Source organism: Pempheris klunzingeri, chromosome 6 (assembly GCF_042242105.1).
Source record: "Pempheris klunzingeri isolate RE-2024b chromosome 6, fPemKlu1.hap1, whole genome shotgun sequence".
Taxonomy (NCBI): domain Eukaryota; kingdom Metazoa; phylum Chordata; class Actinopteri; order Acropomatiformes; family Pempheridae; genus Pempheris; species Pempheris klunzingeri.
In genome coordinates this window covers 22,362,944-22,376,547 of record NC_092017.1, presented here as the reverse complement: position 1 = coordinate 22,376,547, position 13,604 = coordinate 22,362,944, and the positions used below count along the sequence as shown (strand labels likewise).

General features: G+C 40.4%; 2 protein-coding genes across 5 annotated transcripts in view; one reads left to right on the top strand and one right to left on the bottom strand.

The window, feature by feature from the left end:
• dock7 (dedicator of cytokinesis 7) overlaps window positions 1–2,097 on the bottom strand; it is a 45,685-nt gene extending 43,588 nt beyond the window's left edge. For all 4 annotated transcript variants that reach the window (XM_070831569.1, XM_070831570.1, XM_070831571.1 and 1 more), the window contains exon 1: window positions 2,003–2,097. In XM_070831569.1, the coding sequence (XP_070687670.1) occupies window positions 2,003–2,040 (38 nt within the window). In that variant the 5' untranslated portion in view covers window positions 2,041–2,097. The remainder of the gene's footprint in view (window positions 1–2,002) is intronic.
• A 1,314-nt stretch (window positions 2,098–3,411) lies between these two features.
• On the top strand, window positions 3,412–13,257 carry atg4c (autophagy related 4C, cysteine peptidase). The gene is made up of 11 exons (XM_070831787.1): window positions 3,412–3,567; window positions 3,712–3,833; window positions 4,486–4,569; window positions 4,868–5,098; window positions 6,845–7,184; window positions 7,876–7,946; window positions 9,038–9,240; window positions 9,522–9,600; window positions 10,378–10,454; window positions 10,947–11,066; window positions 11,521–13,257. Exons 2-11 carry the CDS (start codon window positions 3,758–3,760, stop codon window positions 11,686–11,688), a joined length of 1,449 nt encoding a protein of 482 aa, XP_070687888.1. The 5' UTR covers window positions 3,412–3,567; window positions 3,712–3,757; the 3' UTR covers window positions 11,689–13,257.
• Window positions 13,258–13,604: the final 347 nt, after the last annotated feature.

Genomic DNA, 13,604 nt, shown 5'->3' with positions numbered 1-13,604 from the left:
ATCATTTCTGTATACAAACAGAAATGATCCTTAAGTCTGAGGCAAGACTGCAAAATAGAAGTTTGAGCTTCTTCTCCTTCTCAAGCATGAAGGTATACTGAAAGCTGCATTGCCCATTTTGCCATCTTAAAAACATAATGTAGTGTAGTAGAGATCCAGTGGCCTCTGCAGCGCAGAGAAAGGCGGGAGCGCTGAGCCGACAAACACATTCCACAGTCCTCCCCAATGCCTCTTAGCAGATCTTTACTTAGCACTGGTCACTGCACAGAGGAATAACTTAATTAAACAAACATGCTCTCTGGCTAGCTCTTCAAGACTGTGAAAACAACATCTCCCAGGAACAAAATAAAAACTGGTGGCAACTGAAGATTGTATGTAATCAAACTGTTCAACTGAGATACGTGGTTTAAACTTCTTGGCAAAGCCACTGACAAGTTTAGTCACTAACTTTACTTGAACATGTGACATAAGCTAATTCGCTTCCACTACTACCAGTCAGCATGCTTACACAGCTACAGTAGAGGTATTTTTCTATGTTAAACAAATAACTTGAGCAAGGTAAATAAAACAAGTGCCCACAAATCTGAGGTTGGAAGTGTCACTACGATGCCAAATACCCACATTCATACAGGAGATACAATATCACCCAGATTTGCGTAATATAATGCAATCTGATACAATATCCCACCATAAATGTGCTCTTTGTGGGGGTTATAATGTTAATTTTTAGTTGAAACTGTCAGAAAGTTGTTGCCTTATATCTATGGTGCAATTTAGAGGCCATAGTTTGTGATATTGTCATAATAGGTGGCATTACAATGTAGGATATGTCTGTCTAGAAGTGTCTTAGCTGACCATCCAGACATTTCTGAATGATCGTTTCTGAGTAAAGAGACTGTGTCCAATCCATGTAACTCAATATGAAACTCTACTTTCGGGAAGTGGTTGTGATTAATAGGACCTGGATTCACATCATGATAAAAATGCATACTCCTCCAGTCCAGACACCAACCCATAAATAGACATCCTGAATTACCAGGGCAGCTACAACATCAAAATCCAACCTAAATTGTGTGTTGAATTTTCAACCTATAGTTAAAAAAAAACTGATGAACAACTTTAGAATTGTTAATCAGTTTTTGGAGGAAGAAAACATCCAAGAACATATACCTGGCGTTTTGTAATAATCTAGTTCCTCCAAATACCTCAGATCATCATGAAAATCTGTAAAAGTTGAGAAAAACTGAGCCAAAAAGCAGACAAATATTTATGTTTTTGCTCAGAAATTACAAGAAAGACTTGTGAATTAAGTGATCAGCAAAAGGAGAGATTAAATCATATCTATGTTGATAGCTCTGGCAGACAGTTGATTTCTCCCGAACCTGCTATCCATCCATCCATCGCCTGGGATGATGGTATTTGACAGCTAGCACAAAGCCCTTTGTTAAAGAGATTACTTTGATCTGTCTGAGGGGCGGGGAAGAGATTATAATATCGTCATTTGGTGACTGTTCAGGGAGACTTTTGTTCCCAGTCTTACTGTATAACAGATATCTCCTCTCTCCTCCTCCCTGCTTAAAACATAACTCCACAAAGTTCAGTCACATCTCTACCAGTGTCAGTAGTAACGTCACCTAGCTGCACATCGTTAGCTACTGTGAGCAAGATGGCTAGCTAACTGTCCAAAATTTAACGTTTTTATATTAACAGTTAGCCCCTTTCGGAGGTATATAACTCCTGTTTTGGCAGAATATATGAATACACCTATAACGATATTACATCTCGCTCCTTTGTTAGCATTCAGAGGGGGAGAGAGACTAGAGGCTAGCTGTGTCGCTGTCTGTCTGGGTGGGTCTGAGCATCTTCGTGGCTAACAAGCGGCTAGCTAGTGGTGGCTGGGCCTCCTCCACAGGGTTCCCTCAGCGGTGGTCCGAGGGCGACCTACATTAAAGTGCTCCGTGCGCCCCTTTTGCGGGCTCCTTTCGGGGACTCGAGTCGTTACCTGCTGATTTTTTGGGCGAAAGCGCGGCGTTCAGCCATGGCAGTGGCCGCTGATGTGCTTTGACGAGATTCCCAGGCAGGCAGGCTGCAGGCAGACGCCGCTTTCCACTCACTCACTACGGCCACAGGGAAAACGGGAAAAACGGAGAATGGGATCATTACCGTAATGACCGCCGCGTTGCGCAGCAGAACACACCCAATGAAAAGACCCTGCGCACTATACTATGAGGAATACAGCTATAGAGAGCACACACATTTGACATAATATTCAGCATTAAAAGTGTCATTCATCAAGATTTATTGCTCCTGAAAAAGAATTAGAACAGGTGGAATGGGTTTTTTATTTGTATTGACTGATTATTTATCCTTGAAATGTGGTCACCTTAGATATTCATTGCAAAACAGCAATTTCCCATACTTTTATTTTATACCTTATGATTTCATCTGAACAATTAATTTAGACATGCACAGGACCGAATATGAAAGGTATTTCATCCCCTTTAGGCATTAGAAAATAAAAATGATATGAAGGATGAAGACCAAGCTTAAAAAAAATAAATGGGTTCAAACACACTTTTTCAATGCTAAAGTGAGTAATACAATATCTCGATTTCCTATTTGCATTCAACGGATTTAGAAAGAGCTGATTTAACTATCAGTAATGCTCTTATATGTTGTAAATGGTTTTTACACGTACTTTTAAATAATTTTCTTACAAGCCTCGCCATTTTCTCATCACTCACTAGAAGTCTTATGCTCCTTCTTTTGTATTTTGCATCAGTGCATTTAATTGATTTGCCAAACCGAACAAGAGGATAAATCTACAATGTACAAGCATGCATATCATTGTGCTTTATAGTTATATAGTTATATTTAAAAATGCATCGTAATTGAAGTCACTGATATGCGTACCTCATTTGTAAACACAGGCCCGGGAAATCAGCAGTGACAGCTTGAAAAAATGTTTTAATTTTATCATCATAACTGTATCAGCATAATTGGTAAACTTAATAAAATGTTTTAATGATTGTGATGTGACCATGATGGGTTAAAAATAAAGAAAGAAAGTGACTTTTAGACCAACACATCATTGAAATAGCAGCAGTGTCATTAAAAAATTATTAGTTAGAAGAGATGTGATGAAAGTGGCACAGCCGAGTTGTGGCATTTTATTCGTCGCTATGCCGTCATACAACTAAGGACGTTCGTTTTGTTACACGGGATAAACCAAACAAGCGGAGTTTTCATTCAAAGCAGCGTGAATGGACGCAAACTATTCAAACCCCGCCCGCTCAGGCTTCATTGATAAATAAATCGAGCCTGTCCCGCCTCCTCGTCGCCTTAGTATCAGCGGAAACGCCGCGAGATCACGTGACCTGCCTTCTACTTCCTCCGTGTAAACAGTGGCGACAGCAGGATAGCGTAAAGTTACATTTATACAAGCAGCCATGGGCGACACACTGTGCTTCAAATGACCCGTTTAACACCATGTGACGCTTTAATTCTTGTGCAGAGCGACAAAGCGGCTGTGAGCGGAAACAAAGCGCCTGTCGAAGAAGCTCCAAGGTAACGACGTGCTGCGTTCAATCTGTAATTTCATGTAATTGTCAAGTTTTAAGTGCTGACTGAGTGTGTGTGTGTGTGTGTGTGTGTGTGTGTGTGTGTGTGTGTGTGTGTGTGTGTGTTTGCTGTGTTTGCTGTGTGTACCAGGGTGTGTTGACTGTGTGGGAATGGGTCTCATCCCTTGCTGGTCCAAATGGAGAATAAAGGGAGCGACGAGGTGGAAAAATTGAAGACAAAGTTCTTGTCAGTGTGGCACAGTGTGAAGTACAGTAAGTGTTTTGCTTGAGGCCAGTACACACACACACACACACACACACACACAAACAGACAGACACACAGACAGACAGACAGACAGACAGACAGTCAGTCCAATGCTTAGTCCTCTCTGTCCACTTTGCTTCTAATGCTGTCATGCATCACTGCTGTGCTGCTTCGACCTGTCGATATAGCCCACAGTCTTTTTCTCTTGACTAAAACGGAATTAGGTTATTACCTAGATTGGGATTTGAACAAGTGAAATGCAGAGAGATCAACATTAGCATGTACAGCAGACTAAAGAGACCACACAATAAATAAAAACAAGCATCATAATTCAGTGAGACGAGAGCCTACTGCTGTTGACTCAGCCCTTAAAATAGTTCTTTGTCATACTGTCCACACTGGTTGGTGTGTGACATTGTACTCTGTACAAGTTTCTGCTATGTTCCTGTTTACTTAACAACTTAATGGTTATTCTCAGCCTTTTTGTAACAGGAAGCGAGGGAACAACCGAATAATGTAGTGGGCAGGAATCTGATTAATGGATGTTGTAGAGGAGGTGCAGCACTCAACTGAGTGAATGAGACATCTCAGAGATTTTTTTTTTTTAGTTTTATTCAGCCATCAAACCATGTCATATTGTCTTTTGACTGTGTATCGTAGGTTGGGCTCTGAAATCAAAGACCTCATTCAGTAGAAATTCCCCTGTGCTCCTCCTCGGAAAGTGTTACCATTTCAAGGCTGAAGGTATGGTGGGCACGCATATCCACAAACGCATGCGATAACAATTATAATGCACATTTACATACTAACTACGTTGCCTGTGATGACATTCAGAAAGGGAAGGCAAATATTTTACTTCATGTTTTTGGCGCATGTTACAGTAAACAATAAAACGCCCTTCATGAACTTATCTGATTAGACATGAGACACAAGCTTAAGGTCCACAACAGAAATGGTAACAGGACTCATCTCCGCAGGTCACAAGATGATAAAAAGTTTACTGCAAATCCTGAGTGGATCACATGTCCTTTGTTTGCCTCAGATGACGACAGTCCTACAGAAGCCAGCTATGATGCCTCTGATGAAGACTTCATCATGGGGAACGTGGAGGATTTCCGCAAGGATTTCGCGTCCCGAGTGTGGCTTACCTACAGGGAGGAGTTCCCTCCCCTGCCGGGCTCCACCCTGACCTCCGACTGCGGCTGGGGCTGCATGCTGAGAGCCGGGCAGATGATGCTAGCTCAGGCCCTTACTCTGCATTTCCTGGGCAGAGGTGAGACGAATGATACCTGAGTTACAGTGAAACCCCACGCAATGATCTGACGAGATGTGCAAAAGGTGTAGACAAAAAATGGCAAAATGAGATTTGGAGTCGTCTCAGCTCAAAGTCACAACTGGAGCTTGAATAGTACTATCTACCCTCTTAAACAGCTACTGTTGAATTGCCTTTGACCCAGATGGGAGGCTTCCAATATGGACGATATTTGGAGGCAGCTCCCAGGTGTTCATCATTGCATATGAATGTGGAGATGGCCGTTTGTATCATCAGCAAAAGTCATTTACGATGTCCTGTGCTTCTGTACCACGTTCTAGTGTTTTTGGCTCATGTACACAAAGTGGCTAACTCTCATGGCTTTACAAGACACCAAAAGTACAGTTGCAGTGGTCAAACATTTCATTTCATTATAGAAATACAGGTATTTTACAGCTTAGTCTTGGCTTGGCAAATAAAAAAACGGCTACAAAAAAGGTTCCTTTCATAAAGCACAACTCTAGCTATAAAGAAACTGTAAATTAGATAATAGGTCACTTTTGAGTGAGTCAGACGCTGAAGGTAATTTAGGAATGCACGGCAACTGTATCTTATTTTAAGTTTCTTTATTTAATTTCAGTTCAGTATCTCTTTTGTAGCCAGTTTTGAGAGTTTCCTCATTCTCAATCTAAAAGTGAAAGTTTAATTGAGTTGGTGCAGGGCATTTAAAATGAGTGAATTCCCCATATCTTTGTCAGATCTATTGTCTCTGAAGTGCCCTAGACTTTATGGGTCCATGTAATGAGATGACTGCCAGTTTAATGCAGTCATTTAGAAAACAATATTTAAAACTTGTTCTTCTGTCAAATCTAGAATATGTCACTAATGAAATATTTCTCTATAAAATGACTAATTGCCACTTAGAGATATTTATTGATCAATTTCACTTTGATTCACTTTTGGATCAAGGTCATTTTGTTAATGCCTTAGACTCCACTCTGGCCCATTTTATAGCCTCGGCCACTCCCTTTCTCTCCGCCTTCGGCTCCCACCCTGTTTGTAAGGCTAAGGCGCGTTAAAGTGAAATACTGGGACACTCAAACTTATAATTGAACAGAATGACATCTATTCTGTTACTGAAGTGCACAAGGTTCTGTCTGTTTAAGGCAAAAGCCTTTAATTTCACAAGTTCTGAAAGACTTTTTGTTCTCAGTGGTTGAATGGTCAGCTTCATCATCATGCCTCATAGATACCTGGTCACATAAATGCCTTTTGTTGTCTTCCATTACTGATATGAGGTTTTGTAACCCCTTTGACTTTTCTTGCACCATCGTAAAACCTTGATGGTATATATCCATTATTTATCTATTTTCTTTGTTGTCATGATACATTTTTGGGCGTATCCTATCCTATTTCTTCAACTTCCTTCATTTTTTTTTTTTTTTTTAATCCCATGCCTGGAAGAATTGAGTTCAGTCAAAAGTGTTTTTTAGAATGTGGCAGACACTTCCTTAAAAACTGTGAGCAATTGCTAAATGCTTAGTGTTAGGTATTCAGCTCAAACTTCTAAGAAACTCTGCATAAATATTCCAAGTTGTGAAATAATCATATGCTAATTTGTGTCTCATGTACCATCAGCGGGTTAAGTAAAATAGTTCTTAGGCCTAATAACATCCGTATCAATAGGTGACTTTAAAACTTTACTTTGTGTTTGGTCTCTAACGTTGATTGTAGCTGAGGTTTTATACATAATTTGTTGCTTCACAGACTGGACCTGGTCGGAGGCGCTAACACTCCAGCCTTTAGACACAGAGACGTGGACGACCACTGCGGCCAAGCGCCTTGTGGCCTCTCTGGAGGCTTCTCTACAAGGTTCCCCCAGTTCCTCGGATCACGGATATCCACCCATGCACCAGGCCCAGGCACCGGGATCTGCGGAGGAGGCGGATGCTCATTTGAAAGAGATGTACCACCGCACACTGGTATCCTGGTTTGGGGACAGCCCCTCGGCTCAGTTGGGCCTCCACAGGCTGGTACGCTTGGGCCTGACAATGGGGAAACAGGCAGGGGACTGGTATGGACCTGCGGTGGTGGCGCACATCCTCAAGTAAGCACTCTATAAAACTTGTCACATGCACCCCACTATAGGCTTTGATCACATAATGTTTTACTGAAGTACTCTTTAGGGCACAAAAATAATATCCACTGATTTCTGTGTAATCAGACTCATTTGATCTGTCATACAGTATATAAAATTCCAAAAAAAAACAAATTCTTGAATTTTACAGTGATGTGAAATGAAGCAAGCAAAGATTTATGTCCAAGAACCTGTAACCAATAATTTTTTGGTATTCTTACTCGATAAATCACTTAAATTATCAATAAGTGTACCAAAATAATCACTTAATTGTTTCAGAACTACTAATGTTAATGATTAACATTAACCCATTATTTCAACCACAGTTTAAAGACAGGAAGACAAAGTATCTGCGTAAAGGTGACGATGGTAGCAAAACATTGGATTAAAAGAATATATGAACATACGTCCGCTCCTTTATCAAGCCAGTATTGTGTGTATTCATGACTGTGAATATTTGAAAAGATGCTCATAAACATCTCAAGTTACTGTAAGATATTGTTGAACAAATACACTAATCTGCCACTTAACTTTGTGTTTAAGTTCATAGTGGCATACATTATAGCCCTGAGGCTTACTTAGCATAATCTCTGCATGTAATCTTTAAAAACCCTCACTGTCTCTGCCTCCTTCCTATTTCTGTCCTCTGCCTCTCTCTTAGGAAAGCTGTTGAGGAAGCGATGGACCCTGGCTTGGCGGGTATAACTGCTTATGTCTCCCAGGACTGCACAGGTATGAAAGATGAGCCTGCTGTTGATAAAACAGGATACTGGGCACAACGCCCAAACTGACCCTTCTTTTTCCACTATCTATCTGCTGCTGGGAGACTATGGAGCTTAGAAGGGTGACAGGAGTCTCACTGTGTCTATTCCCCAACAAACACATCCACTACAAAAATCTATAACGTCCCACTCCAACCTCTTCTTAACCCCAATAACTTGGGTTTTGATTCATCTTTGTCTTCTCAATAGCCCGAACAGAAGGTAGCTGGTGTGAGAGCGAATGTCTTGGTGCGTTATGGCTGAGTTTGATATTGGAGTGTTGGAGGGAAAAAATACGAGTGAATTTAACTTGTTCACTCCAGACACCATTTGAATTGAAGCTGAAACAATTATTTGACTGAGCTAACGTCAATCAACAGAAAATTAATTGTACTAATCAATTATTAATCTTACCAGTTATCAAACAAAAATGCTAAATACTGTGTCCTGCTTCTGAAATGATAATGATTTGGCCTTTTTATTTTACTATAAATTGATTGTTACCTTGAGCTCTGAGAAATTGTGATGGACATTTTATACTCTTTTCTGCCATTGAACGAATATCAGTAAAAGACATATTAACCCATTATGAAAATAGTCATCAGCTGTAGCCCTAATAGTCATTTTACACGCATCATTATTAGACTGTATTTGGACAGAGCAAAAACAGAAACATTTTTCAAAGGGATTGATGAACCCCTACAAAAAACACAGCATAGCATATTTGCCATAAATAAAATTGAAATAAAGTGGGTAACGAGAGATATTTTGCTCTTCATTTTTAAAAGACATCCTATGAAATACTGAGATTAAGTGACATTTTATGATTTACCAGTCTCTTACAAGTAAAAATATGCATATATTTAGTTTATACAGCTATGAGAAAGAAGAGCTTTGTATCTCACACAATGATGAAGACACCACCCTCATACTTTCATACAAAGACAGGACTGGGAGCCTGACAGACAGACAGAATGGCTCATAGATTGACAGACAGACGTAGCAGACATGCAGACAGACAAATGTCCCCCATCTGACCTTTGCATTGTTGATCCTCCATAGTGTACAGTGCTGATGTCATCGATAGCCACAGGGCACCAAGAGCAGGGCAGTTCTCCGCTGAGAGGTCCGATGCCCCTCCCTCCTCACAGAACAACCAACCAGGATCTGCCTCCACCCTGTCAGACAGCCGAGCTGTCATCATCCTCATCCCTGTGCGGCTGGGAGGGGAGAAGACAAACCCTGACTATTTTAACTTTGCAAAGGTGAGCGATGCATGCAGATCAGAGGTAGTTTTTTAGAACCCTCAGATATTTTCATCTTTTTAGTGTTTTATCACAAAGTTTTATATTTACACTCACATGCGTAATTCTGTAAGTAAGAGTTATTATCATACCACAAATAGGAGGTGGCAAATGTGGGGAATGGTGAGTTAAAAATATCTGTTTACTGTCATTGAAATATACTATGTGTGGGGAAAAATGAAAGTGTTTAGGCTCCCCGTCAGATGTACTTTGTTTTTCTCCCTCCCTCACTCTGCATTTAGAGCATACTGAGTCTGGAGTACTGCATAGGCATCATCGGAGGGAAGCCCAAACAGGCCTGCTACTTTGTAGGATTTCAAGGTTAGTGTTAGCGTTAACGCAAAACAGAGAAAGACTCACAGAGAGAGGTTGGTGTGAATAACAGATTATTTTGCATAATATACCCTTCTTATGTGAAGAGACAAAGTAAGTTAATGTATTCGTGTTTGCGTGAGGAAAACGGAGAGGAGTGGAGATGGAAGCAAGTGAAGCAGGGCTTACTTTATTCTCTCTGACCCATCAAAGCCTCACCCATTTATCACAAGTAAACCTCCCAAGTTGTGAGCTGTAATTGATTTCCATAGGAGGCATGCATTAAATTTCATCCGGGCCCCAAAGTGAGCCACTCTTCATCACCTTCAGGAGCCAGGAGGAACCTTCAGTTGTACATCTTGGCAGTCAATATTTACGCATTTACATTTTACCAATTTGAAATACAGTGTTGGATGATGTCTAAATGACAAGCAATACATTCTCCCTGCCAAGGCGCAGCTCAGTGCAGCATTTATCATATGCAAATGGTCGAATATAATTGCGTGTTTGTAAAAGTAATTCCCCCACACAAAAATTAAATGACAACCTCCTTTTTGTGGGTGTAAAGAATGTGCTTGTACAAACGCATCTGATTATGCAGAATTTAATCCACCCTGGTGGATATTAAAAAGCAACAACCTTCTGGGAGGCATATTTGACGCACACAAGCCTAACAGTAGGCCAAGCGGGTGACTTTGAGCTACTCTGCATAGAAATTGGAGAGAAGCGCGTTTTTGTAATAATCCGATGTTTTTGAATAACTTGTCTTTTGTTTTGTCCTTGCAGATGACAGCTTGATTTACATGGACCCTCATTACTGTCAGTCTTTTGTGGATGTCAGCACCAGCGATTTCCCTCTCCAGGTAATGTGAAATTACACAGACGAGCTGACTGGGGCCCCAGTAATGTGAATTTAATAGTTTCTGTTAGTACTTAAGGGTATGAATCTTAAAGCGGCCCTCAGCCCAATTACTGAAGTCCTATCTGCTGATTTATTTGCTGCTCAGATGTGTGGAGCTGCCACTTAAGAGAAATACGGCAAATACCGCATCAGGTACTGTGAGCCTGAATATTTCAGGACCCATACATAAAAATCAGCACACAGCACTGTATGGCAACTTTGTTTTATGCTTTTGCATGCAGTGGTATACAATGTGACAACACACCAGAGTTGTAAATTTATGGATGCTGTGACAGCAGATAAATAGGATTTCATTCATCAAATGATGCAGAATACATCTTATTCGCTGTTGACACTGCCATGGAGTGTATGTCTGCCCCACAGTTGTTGTACATTATCTGGCCTTTTAGCTTGATGAATACTTTCTAATGTACTTTGTGCCTTTTTTATTTAGTCATATCATTGCCCCTCGCCAAAGAAGATGCCTTTCAGCAAGATGGACCCAAGCTGCACCATAGGTTTCTACTCTAGAAGTGTTCAAGACTACGAGAGAATCAGCCAGGAACTGTCTACGGTAGGGAATAGCAGTGCTTTAACACAGGACAAAAATCACGTCGCCGCTGCCAAGATTTCACAATTATCCTTAATATCATAACGCTTTATTAACTCTGTTTTGCACCCTGAAAATATGTGGGCAGTGTAATAAAAGTTGACCACTAGGTGGCACCATTTAGCCATGAATCTGACTATGTTCTTACTTTGCTTCACAAACCAGTCAATATGTTGAGTAGATGTTGTAAACCAGTCTTCCCTCCTTAAGCCTAGCATGCTTTTGCTTTATAGAAATTATATTAAAGTTAATGCACTGTAATTTCTCAGGTGGGTAACATAAGAGTGAATAAATACGCTGCGAGGAGAAACCCCTCATTAGGCTGTGAAGTGGTGAAATTCAAAGCAAATTGTTATGAAACATACAGTATGGTAGAACACCAGCACTCCTCTGAAACGGTGGTCTGTTGTTGTCCCAGGTGCTGCAGCCGTCAGCGAAGGAGAAATACCCTGCGTTCACTTTCGTGCAAGGTCATGGCAGAGATTACGACCTGTCGGCAGGCCTGACCCCGGAGAAAAGAGAATGGCCCTTCATCCGTGACCCACAGAGGACGGTCACCACTGCTGGGGACTTTGTGCTGCTGTGACACCGCTGTTTAAAAAGTCTACTGAGAGAGAAGCTCTGCTTGTAATGAATCAAACTCCTTGATATCCAAAAAGTCTGAGCCTGTTGTGACACTGAAGGTTATGGAACTTTTTTGAACTACAGTACGTCATTTTATATGTCCTGGAAACTTTGTTGCTGAGCAATTTTTGCCAAGAACATTATTAACTGGCCAGACTTGTATTTGTTGCCTGGCAAGGTGAGCTTAACATTTCATCAGGTGGATGTAGGACTTTTGCTTAATTTAACAAGATGTTTTATTTACTCATTCAGAAATCAGGAGCATCTGAACACTTTTCATTTTGCACCATTACAGCAACTATATGAACACACCATTTTTTGGGCAATTTGGTGTAGGATTGTTTTGCACCTAACATCATGTTGAAGTATCAAAGGGATTTGCTTATAATGATCATTAGATCCAGTTCAGCACTTCCACACTGAGATGCCTTTTCAAGGCTAAAGCGTGATAGAACAATAATAATTATGACTAAAAGCAGTGCTGGCCCACTTTATAATCCCTGCACAGGGCTACATCAGTATTTAGACAAGGTCTTGGTCAAAAGTTGGTTGGTATTGGGCTATAAAGGAGCATCATGAAAGCCAAGGGAGTCAAGGACTCTGAAGACTGACCCAACTTTTCCATCAAAAACATTTAATTGAACAAGATGAATTCTTCATCTGTCTGAAGCACCTCAACAACGGAAGCATGTGCTTTGAAGGACACTCTTCGTGACTCTACCAACATGTCTTTATATTCACACTAGAGCTCATTTCTTTCTCTGAGCAATGACATATGATGGTGCTGTGTGATGATATGACTGTTTGCTTGCCTTGGTGTGTTTTTGAATGATATTAATTTTAGGTGGGTGCAACCATTATGTGGTATAAATGACCTTTTACAGTAGAAATCTGTAGATGTAAAAGTTTTCAGTGTAAATGTCTGAAGCACTTTTTAAACAACAGCTGAGGACAAAACAAAAAAACACAGATGTCAGCTTTGGGGAATTACAATTTATAGTATAGTATGGTATAGTATTGTATAGTGTAGTAAAGCTGAATTTATTTGGATTAGCAATCTACACCACATAAAGAAATCACAGAGACATGTTGTAGTAACCCTTCAAATCAATATTATAATTTGTATGCTGTATGCAAAGTTGTGGCTGATCATTTCAAAGACTTTTGAAAGGTATTTTTTCATTCAAAAGGGATTTTCTAACATTTCGTATTATGTCCCTCCATCTATTTCCTACTTTGAATTTTTCTTCCCAGTTCTAGTCTCCAGCAGCGAGTGACTAAATGATCTATTGTTGTTCTTACAAATCACTTTTACCATAACTACACTTAGCAAATTAGACGTGAAGAAGTTCACTACAACACGTGCGAGGCCACAAAACTTGATCATGCACTTTGATTTATCGCTTCAAAAACACTGAAGTATTCTGAATCTTTTTCATGTGCTTTCCTGCATTACGACAGTCTGTTGGCTTAAATTAACTTATTTGTCTGTTAAATGTTTTTTAACACTGCCAGGCAGAAAAGTTGAATTAAAAAATATTTGACTCTCTTCAGCAGTTTGCTTCTTTTGAGTCCACTCGAGGAAATTTGAAGTAACTCTAGTAGAGTAGAAAAATGTTTGCTTCATTTTCAGTGCTAGATGCAAACCTCAGTGGTGTGCTGAAATGTATTCAATCCCTTTCTCTCCCAGTCAAATGTAGTAGATTAAAACTAATCGTACGTGCTAACCATCTCTACAGCCCATTAACCAGGGACCGGAAAAAATGTGACCCAGTGACACTGGCGGCAATTGTGCTCCTCTGTGGAGGAAAAGAAAATATCCTTGTGTGCAAAGCTCTGTTACCATGGATAATCTGTGTGTTGCCCCCTTAGTTTGAG

Coding starts and splice junctions, on each gene's coding strand:
- atg4c (XM_070831787.1), top strand. CDS start 3,758: ATGGAGAATAAAGGGAGCGACGAGGTGGAAAAATTGAAGACAAAGTTC. Junction 7,947..9,037: donor TGTCTCCCAGGACTGCACAG/GTATGAAAGATG, acceptor GATCCTCCATAG/TGTACAGTGCTGATGTCATC. Junction 9,601..10,377: donor CTACTTTGTAGGATTTCAAG/GTTAGTGTTAGC, acceptor TTGTCCTTGCAG/ATGACAGCTTGATTTACATG.